General features: G+C 42.9%; 1 protein-coding gene across 1 annotated transcript in view; it reads left to right on the top strand.

Moving 5' to 3' along the window:
• csmd3b (CUB and Sushi multiple domains 3b) overlaps nucleotides 1-10190 on the top strand; it is a gene marked incomplete at both ends in the record, with an annotated part of 797030 nt that overhangs the window by 679989 nt on the left and 106851 nt on the right. The window contains 5 exon segments of the mRNA XM_080735998.1: nucleotides 271-384; nucleotides 4130-4225; nucleotides 4812-5015; nucleotides 6677-6801; nucleotides 9104-9200. Of these exon segments, the coding sequence (XP_080592124.1) occupies nucleotides 271-384; nucleotides 4130-4225; nucleotides 4812-5015; nucleotides 6677-6801; nucleotides 9104-9200 (636 nt within the window).

The following is a 10190-nucleotide window of genomic DNA, read 5'->3' as shown; positions in this document are numbered from 1 at the left end:
AGTGCGAATTGAGTTTAATCATTGAGAGGTCAGGCGGTGGCGTTGAATGATAATAGCGTAACTCAGTATACTCTCTCGCTCAGTCTCTCTCTGTGTGTGTGCAGGGGTGTCGCACCAAATTCTGGGCACTGGGTACAAGGATTCACTGCGGGCCCCCCCAAGGGAACGCATTATTACTCATTATTTTGTGCTTTAACTATTGAAATGCGAGCTTGTAGATCTGCTATTTTTGAAAAATGGCTTGTCTCTCTGTGTCCTGTCTCCCTGTAGTGCTCTTTGGTCAGTTTGTCATGTTCCAGACCTCTCTGAACGATGTGGTGGAGATCTACGATGGACCCACCCAGCAGAACACCCTCCTCTCCTCCCTGTCTGGCTCTCATTCTGGTAAGGACCAGGGGCGTCTTTAACCTTAAAGATGTAGTGAAATCAAAAATATGTTTTTCACATGTTTAGAGCATATATGTAGTGATAATATGGTCATACCTAAACAAAAATGGCATGCGTGATGACGTCTACTTAATAATTCATGGGGTCAGAATGTTTGACAGGTGCCTGTGTCAATCAACTTCAACAACTTCAACTTCAGCTACTCCCCGCGAGCCGCTGGTTTGTGTGCTTCCCCCCTTCCCCCGCCTCTCTGTTCGTCCTCTCCGCACAGCCGAGCCAGTGTGTTGCGCTGGCTTACCTCCGGTTCAGCCAATCACAAGCCGCGGCCGACATCTCATCTCCTATGAACACACATTTGTTTCCGTAGCCGCTGCCTTGTCAGTCTATAGGAGCGACGCTGTGACACTGAGCCGTCTTTACATATTAATGTCTTCAATGAGTTATTTGTAAGTCGCTTTGGATTAAAAGCGTCTGCTAAATGCCTAAACTGTAAACTGTTATGGCCCGCCTACTTTTTGACCGTCAAATCACACTCCTCCCAGCACTATATCCTGCCTTCCTGGACCGTTTCACTAGGAACTGCGTCACCATAAGGAAGTGGAGTAAGTGGACAACTTCCGTTGCAGTTCGTCTTTAAGTTCAGTTACTTTATGCACACCTCTGTTCAGAAACACCTCTATTCAGAAGATTGACTTCCATTATTCTAAATAGAGGTGTCACCTAACCCTAGCCTAAACCCTAACCCTAACCTCAGTGGGGGTATTTCTGAATAGGGGTGTTTCTAAGTAGGGGGGTTTCTGAAAAGAGGGCTGCCCCCCGTCCCCAACTCTGAATTGCTTTTGCAGATTAATCCGATGATCGTCCATCTACATGTGTGACACGCGCTATAATTTAGATATGCGTTTTATTGTATGCAACCATTAATTTAGTGACCACTTTCAACGTAACATCCATATTTTGGGAATATCAGTATAGGCATGTTAAAAAAAAAAAATCTTTTCGCCCCAAAACAAATAGTGAAAATAGTTGATTTAGAAGCTTTTTCCTTCCTGATTTCTTTCTGAAATTACGCCTCTGGTAAGGATGGTTTGATGCAGTGCTGCCCAAACGGTGTGCCGAGAGCGGCGAGAGGACAGTCCAGGAGTGTCTTGGTATTTTGTGGCAACCACACATTATTATTGCAATATTTACAACTATGTTATGAATTATGGATTTACTTTATTAATTTAAGAATGAATACAGAATTCTATACTCAAAATCTATACACCCCCCAAAAATAACAGCCATGTTTTACGCATGTAATTATAGGCAACATTTATTTTCGCACATTCATTTAGGCCTAACCTATAGAATAGGGCTAAATCAGAAATTAGCCTACAAAACAAATATGTTGCTACATACTGTACATGTACTGTAAGCCCCTCCCAAACAGCAAAATGTGTTCCCGGCCTGAATGGGTTAAGAAATCTACAAGGTGACCTTGTAAATCTGCTTTTTTTTCACACAATGAATACAGGTACGCCTTGGAATTCTGATGAAAAAAGTTTTAAAACCAATGTACTGCTTTGATAGATTGCCAGACAGACAGAGAGACTATTAGGCTCGCTGACTGACAGATAGAGCAGCTAGGCAGATGGATTTCAGCATGGTAAATTACCAGATCTGTCTTATTTGCACAAAGTATCCTATCACACTTGTTTCCTGGAATGAAACCGCTGTGTCACTCTGTTTGCATGTCATTGTCTGAGCCTCCATAACTGTATTCCCCCCCCCCCCCCCCCCCCCCAATCAAGTGGGAGGACTTTTTCTTACATCGTTATAGTGCTCCAGTTCCAAGTTTGTCTGCTGCTCGTTTAATCAATATTGCTTCAATATGACTTGTTTATCGTGTATCCTCCACTGCAGGGGTTTTCAACAAGGGGTCCGGGACCCCTAGGGGGTCCTCAGAGTTACTACAGGGGGGGCCGCCAAATCTTTGTGATAGGATCATTCGTTTAAATGAACAATTTGAACCCTCGCATCCCTATACTGAGGAGAACTTTAGCCAAACATAGCCGATCTACAAGCTCACAATGTATCGCAGTGCGGTGCGTTGTCACCTTGTAGATCTGCTATTTTCAGCATGCAAACAAGAGTAAAATCTGCCATTTTATGACGCCATCAAGGCACCCCCAAAATATATTTTGTCGACAAAATCAACTAAAACATTTCAAATGTGACTATAACTAAATTAAAATCTATTCAAAAGACTATGGCTAAAACTAAATCAAACTGCAGGTGTCCTGTCCACTGAGACGGGGCCAGTTGAAGCCATCCCTTTGGTCTGCTTTAATGTGGTGTCCACATCGATACTGGGAGAGAGATGAGGTCGCAAATTAGATTGAATACGCCGGAAAAGGCAAGAGTAAAAGGGCTCTCAGGCGGGTTATGGAGATGGACTGTGACTTTCACAGGAGTGAACCGCCGCGGAGGAACACAAATGGGCCTCTCCATTGTCTCCAAACCATCTCTGACCGCAATCTAATCAAAATGCTGCCGTTTAGAGTGCCGACAGTCTGTATTTCAGTCGACTAAATCACCTCAAAATAATGTTACTGTCAAATCCAGCGTGCTGTTTTCTGCATGCTGTGGGGGATTAAACTATCTCGAGACATCACTGTCGTGTGTTCCTCTTTGTGTTATTCAAATGAGTTTTTAGCCATTTATCCAATTATTGACCAGGGTCCCCCCCAGGGATGTACACTTGTTCCTCTTGAATTTCCCTCTTACGCCAAATCTCTTCAACATGGTGCATCCTTCTCAAAGCGATTCAGGGTGCTTGACCGAGCAGCAGTGGTGGAAAAAGTACTAAATTGTTTTACTAGTAAAAGTCTTAATACTGCAATGTAGACATACACCACTGCTGAGCAGTGACGTTGAGTGCTTCTGGCTCCACTGCGATTGTCCCTGAACCACGGGTGTTTGGTCTGGAGCAAGGGACCAATCTGACCAATCTGGTCCAGGAAGCTGGAACTAAGTTGTCTAAAAGTTTCTGAGTTCTCTGAAGAAAAAAAAAGTTCCTTGGTTCCTGGGAACTCTGTTGAAAAAGGCGTTGTTTTCCCTCCCACTTTGTCTCGGTTGTGATGAGATTACCAAGCTCTTGCTATTCTGTCCCACATTCTCTCTCTCCTGCTCACCCACTGTCTCTGTCTCTCTCTCTCTCTTTCTCTATCTCTCAATCAATACAGCAGTGATTCTCAAGCTGTGGGTCGGGACCCCCAGGGGGGTCCCCAAATTATTTTAAGGGGTCCCCAGATGATTAACTTAATGTGCAACATTGTTTTCTCACTCATCAGTGAACAAACCAACATAACGTTTAAGTGTATAGAGGGTATCTGCACATTTCTAAAGTGACAATTTAAGGACTTTACCTCTAAAATGACAAATTAAATATTGGCTAAATTGTCAAATATTAGAGGCAGAAAATAGCCGATCTATAATAAGGCAGAAAATAGAACTGTGTTATACGAAATGTAATGCCTCAGCTCTTAGTGCTCATCAGGGAGGGGGTCCCCAGTTAAAGTATGATTATTTTGGGGGTCATGGCCTAAAAAGGTTGAGAACCACTGCAATACGGTACAATACAAGTAGATTGTTTGTTTGTTTGAATGTACTAATGTAGCACACTTTCTTATGAATAAAATTAGTGGTTTGAAAATCAATTAATCAAAATCAATATCTCTCTCGCTCTCTATCTCTCTAGGTGAATCTCTTCCTCTGAGTTCTGGCAACCAGATTACCATAAAGTTCACCACAGTGGGTCCAGAAACAGCGAAAGGATTCCACTTTGTCTATCAAGGTCAGTCTGAGGTAGCCTGGCTTGGCCAGACTATATACTAATGCAGCCAACTAACTGCTGTATCCTTGTTTTAACATTGGTGAATTGTCTAGCTGCACTAGGTTAAGTCTGATGTGCATTCTACTGCTGTTGGAGGAATGCAACCAAAACACACTTATTTCCAGACTAACGTCCATTTATTTGTAGCCATTCAAAACATTTAAATGGGTTTCATTTAGACATACATATAACATGCTCACCCACGAACACACCTGCATGCACGCATGCTTGCACGCGCGCGCACACACACCGCACACACATACACAGAAATAACTCACATAAGGCACTACTGTAAGTAACCTTTCGTTTTAAGCCCGTCACCCCCATTGGAGTTGAGGGTCTTTGTAATCCTCACTATTAAGTATGTATAAATATGTATAAGTAAGTAAGTACGGGGGACAATGAGTGGAAGGATTGAAAAGCAGCCCGTTGACAAGGGGATATTGAGAGATTGTTAACCTCCCTATGGAAATGGCTTTGATGGCAAACTGCTGACATGGACACATTTTAATGCCCATTTAATGTCTCCTTTTTTTTATGTCTCCAGCTGTCCCCCGGACCAGCTCCACGCAGTGCAGCTCGGTTCCCGAGCCGCGCTTTGGGAAGCGCCTGGGCAATGACTTTGCGGTGGGCTCCTCAGTGCAATTTGAGTGCAACCCTGGCTATGTTCTTCACGGCTCCACCGCCATACGCTGTGAGACCGTACCGGACAACCTGGCCCAGTGGAATGATACTCTGCCCACCTGCATAGGTCTGTGTGGAACAAGTACTTGCATCTGTTTACTTAAAGGAGTAGTTCACCACTTTTCAACCTGTCTTCATATAATAGGTCCTCACTAATGTTCATGATAAAATATCACAATTTTTTTCTACTCAGTCCAAGTCTCCTAGGAGAGCTGTGGGAAGTTCAGAATCCATCGTCTTGTGACATCATCATTTTCCCCCCCAAAAAAATAATCGATATTTTTGAAAAAAATATTTAGATTTTTATTATCGCGAGAACAATGGCTTCCACTTTAAAATTGCAACTTTTCAGGAATAGAAAGCCTGCAGTTTCTATAAGCTGGATTGGCAATCGATAATGTCACAAGACGATGGGTTTCTGACCTGCCCACAGCCCTCCTCTGAGAAAAAAAAAAGAAAAGAAAAAAGCTATTTTTGAGTGAGGACCAATTATATGAACATAGGTTGAAAAGTGGTGGAGTGCCCCTTTAAAGAGCTCCTGAGAGCTAGCCTGGGACAAATAGCATTTTCGGGGGTTCTGATCCGTTTGGGAACACAAATAACCTTTGTAGTCTATATGTCATTTTGTAGTCATCAGGCGGCCGGAAACCACCGACTGGAACTCCAAAATGATTCCCTTAGTTTAGAATTGGTTTCAATTGGTATAATTGTTTAGTTTCTTTTGGTATAATAATTGTTTGGTTTGTTCATCTCTTATTCTATCTCTTATTCTAACTCGTAGCGCCAACCGGATTTTAAAAAATGGTTCACGCGGCTTGGTTTAGAACGAATACCAGGCTTTCCTTCAAGGTGGAAAGTCTGGTGATGCGAGCCATTGCGAGGTTATCAGAGAGCAGTTTTCTGGGCGGGGATAAGTTGGTATAATTCTTAACCACACAAGTCTTCTTCCAAGTTACACCAGTCTTCCGCCGAGGCATCTATGCTATATACTCTAGAGCAGTGGTTCTCAAACGTTCAAATTTCAAGGTGTCCCCTTAACTCTGACAGTGTAAAAATGGAACCAAATGAACCCTGACAGGTTCATTTGGTTCCTTTTGTACACTGTTAGAGTTAGAGACTTGTATGGGTCAATTTAGACCCCCGTAAAGGAACCCACAGAGTCCCTGGAATCCACTTTGAGACCCACTGCCCTAGAGTGCACCGCCATCTTTTGGCCAGTGTGTCAATAATAATCGAAATCCACAAAATAATTGAGTAAAAAGCACATTTGCCTCTGAGATGTAGTGGAGTATTAAGTATTGAAAAAAAGGAAATACTCAAGTAAGGTACAAGTTCCTCATAATTGTCAGTACTTGAGTAAATGTTCTTCTTCAACACTGCGTACATATACTGTAGGTAAAGCCTGATCTGAATGCCTTCCAAAGAACAAAACATCTTCCACTACTATCGCCAGCCCACTAAAACCCCGGCCCTGTAACTCCATGGAAATCTATTTATAAGTGCTGCATGCAGCTGCTTACAGATGCGACCTCCTATAACCTAGCTCCTGCTGCAGCTCCCAGTGGGAGTGTTTCGACCTTAAACACACAAACATTGTGTACATGTTCTCACCACCACTCCTCTCTCTCTCTCTCTCTCTCTCTCTCTCTCTCTCTCTCTCTCTCTCTCTCTCTCTCTCTCTCTCTCTCTCTCTCTCTCTCTCTCTCTCTCTCTGTGTCTCTCTCTCAGTTCCCTGCGGGGGTGTGTTGGCGTCCCGCCGTGGGACCATCTTGTCACCTGGCTACCCGGAGCCTTATGACAACAACCAGAACTGTGTGTGGAAGGTTTCGGTTCCAGAGGGGGCTGGAATACAGGTAACACCTGCCTTCAGTTCAGTCTCATCTGGGCTGTCTGGCTGGCTGGGGTGGGCTGGCTGGCTGTTGCAGGCTGTGGCTGGCTGGCTGGCTGGCTTATATACGGTTGTGCTCAAAATTATTCAACCCCCTCTCTCTGCAAATCTGGTTTATTAGCTAAATTCACAAACTGACAAGTGGATGAAATAAATCAATCATACACAAACAATGTAACTAGCTCAAAAGTAACATTCGTTGTGTTTTTTTTTTCCAAATGAAATGCTAAATGCCACTTTCAACGCCACTTTCACTTTCAATTATTCAACTCTTAATTACACCTGAAAACATCTGTAATCAACTGCAATCGACTATTTAGAGCAGTTAGAAACATGGCTAAGTTTAAGGTATGGTCAGAAAAGTTCAGAGAAGAGATTATTGATTTGTAAAAAAAACAAACAAGAAGAGGATATAAAACAATTGCAAAGACACTGAATGTTCCAAAAGGTACAGTTTTGAGCATAGTTGACATGTTCTAAGTCAAAGGAACAGTGGTTACACTAATGAACGAATTTGTCAGAGGGGGTTGAATAATTTCAAGCACAACTTGTATGGTGTTGGGAAAAGTACTGAATTTCATTACTTACGTAAGAGTCCTGCAATGTGGAAATACTCTGTTACAAGTAAACGTTGGGAATTCAAAATGTACTTCAGTATAAGTACAAAAGTGGCTTCAAAATACAGTACCAAAAGTAGAAAGGGCTCATTATGCAGAATGTCCCATTTGACATTTGAAGTTTTCAAATGTATACACATTTATAAAAAAATAGCAGATCTACAAGCACACAATAGCAGATCTACAAGCATCACAGTGCGTCGCATCGTGACGCATTGTGAGCTTGTAGATCGGCTATTTTCAAATGGCCGAAATGTACAGTATATAGGGCTGAAGGGGTTAATGTATGTTTTGTAATAATAATCTAAATCTACAAAGTAAGTTTCCAAATAATTGTAGTGGAGTACAAGTACAATATTTGCCTCTGAGCTGTTGGTGGAGTAGAAGTAAAAGTACTGAAAATTGGAAATACTCAGTTAAAGTAAAAGTACCTCAAAATTGTACTTAAGTACAGTACTTGAGTACATGTACTTAGTTACTTTACACCACTGCTGAGCTAACTCCACAGTGTCTGGGGTCATGGATGTTCTTCTCATTAGATGGAGGTACTGTAGCTATACGGTGATAAACTGCAGGAATGAGAAGATCCAGTATTTTTACTCAGATCGTAATACACACGAGGGAGTGCTACTGTGCACTGATCTATGACCGGAGCACACCAGAGCCGATATCTCACAGCGCAGCAGTTTTCATTATCGGTATTTATGGGTAGATGGCATGACAGTAGCTCCTTCATTCCTTTACCTCGTCTAGTGAATCCAGCGCCCTGGCGCAAACGTGGAATGAACTGTTGATTCAGATCAATGGTTCATTAGAAATGAAAAGTCAAGGGCGCCCGCTGGCCTACTGGTCCAGGTGCATACCACATCCAGCCTGCAGCGGGTCAATTGGTTCGATTCCCGAGCCCGACCAGATTTGCTGCATGTCACTCCCCATTTCTCTCCCCGTTTCCTGTCAGCCTACTGTCCTGTCAATAAAAGCCCCAAAACATATCTTAAAAAAGAAAAAAGAAATGAAAATCAGACAGAATAGAACACAGACTCCAACAGACAAAGAGAATCAAATGTGTTTCTGTGGTTGACAATGTAATATTCTTCCAGGAGTTGTTTTGCACGGTTTAGTTTTTTATTTTTTTTATTTTTTTTTTAAGTTGGATGAGCAGTGTTGACTTTTGAAAAGAAAAGGCAAAGTGACACAGGAAATTGTAGAATTGTAGAAGAACAGAGTAAGGAGTGCATCTGTTTGGCTGTAGAGTAAAAAAAAAAACAGGAAATTGGTTTGAAGGACCAAGACATGATTATAATATGCCTTCCCACACTGTTGATCGCAGTCTTTAATCTTTTCTGCTGCCTTCTCTCTACTGTCTCTACAGCAGTGGTCCCCAAAACCTTTTTGCTCGTGACCCAAAAGAGAAATGTTTGCCCGGCCCGGGACCCAAACTAGTGAAAACAGCAGATCTACAAGCTCACAACACGGCGCGAAGCCGCACAACATTTCTTTTCTAATTCATGGAATTTCTGAGATTTCTTTTTTATTTATTCATGAAATTACTTTCTCTCTCTCTCTAGCTCTCTCTCTCTCTCACACACACAGAGTACCGTGTGTAAACACTCAACCCCTGACTCACTGTCTGTCCCCTGTGTTCCTCAGATCCAAGTGGTGAGCTTCGCTACGGAGCATAACTGGGATTCTCTGGATTTCTACGACGGCGCTGACAATCACGCGCCGAGACTGGGCAGCTACTCCGGTAAAATAATAATAATAATATCGTCTCACTGTCAGGCAGAAACCTTGTACCTCCATGTTTCAAATGTGTGTTTTTTTCGTAAATTAAAGCCCTGCTTCGTCATACAAAAGTGTCGCACAAAAGTAGCGAAAACAGCAGATCTACAAGCACACAACGCCTCGCATGTGCTTGTAGATCGGCTATTTTCTATTAAATCTCTGGGAGGAAAAAAGGGAAGGTTTTGGACACACAAGGCTTCCACCCAGCAACAACCATATACCAACTGAGAAAAACACATTGTGGTGGCTCGTATCGCCGCTGTGAATTGAACACAAGTATGACGTATGTGTGGTCTGGGGACCCCCCCAGGGGTCCTTGAGGCAGTTCCAGGGGGATCCCAGCTAAATGTGTTAATACTGCTCACAACGCCTCACAACACCTCGCAACACGAGGCGTTGTGAGCTTGTAGAGCTACTATTTTTGGCTATGTGCCACTCAGAATAGGGATGCTAGGGTTCAAGTGGTTAATGAAAAAAAAAACATGATCATATCACACAAAGATTTGGCAGCCCCCCCTGTAGTAACTCTGAGGACCCCCCTAGGGGTCCCGGATCCTCTGTTGAAGACCCCTGCTTTATACCATGGGATCAGCTGTTTGAATGAAGTGCGTTTCCAAGGCTATCCACATGCAACCTCCTTGGCAGGAAGCCAAGCGTGTGGGGGGAAAAAGAAAGCAATAATTCTGCCGGTCTCCCCCAGCAGGGGGTAGAGGATTGTTACCTCTTGCACCAGCTCAAATAACAGGGATTCACATAAAATACTTTCTAAATTGGCAGTGCCTGCACAGCAGTCTATTGATTCTGCTGTTTACTTTGCCGCCAGTCCAAAAAGTATTACAAAAGATGATTGTGTGACTGGTAAACCCCCAGTTGTCTTAGTCTGGCATAATAACACCCTCACTGAAGGCTCCTTCTCCTCTCCGTTTAATGATTTGTTGTATACTTACGTCCA

The sequence above is a fragment of the Nannobrachium achirus genome (assembly GCF_963921795.1).
Source record: "Nannobrachium achirus genome assembly, chromosome: 10".
Taxonomy (NCBI): domain Eukaryota; kingdom Metazoa; phylum Chordata; class Actinopteri; order Myctophiformes; family Myctophidae; genus Nannobrachium; species Nannobrachium achirus.
Note: the sequence above shows the minus strand (reverse complement) of the source record. Positions and strands in the feature narration are given on the sequence as shown.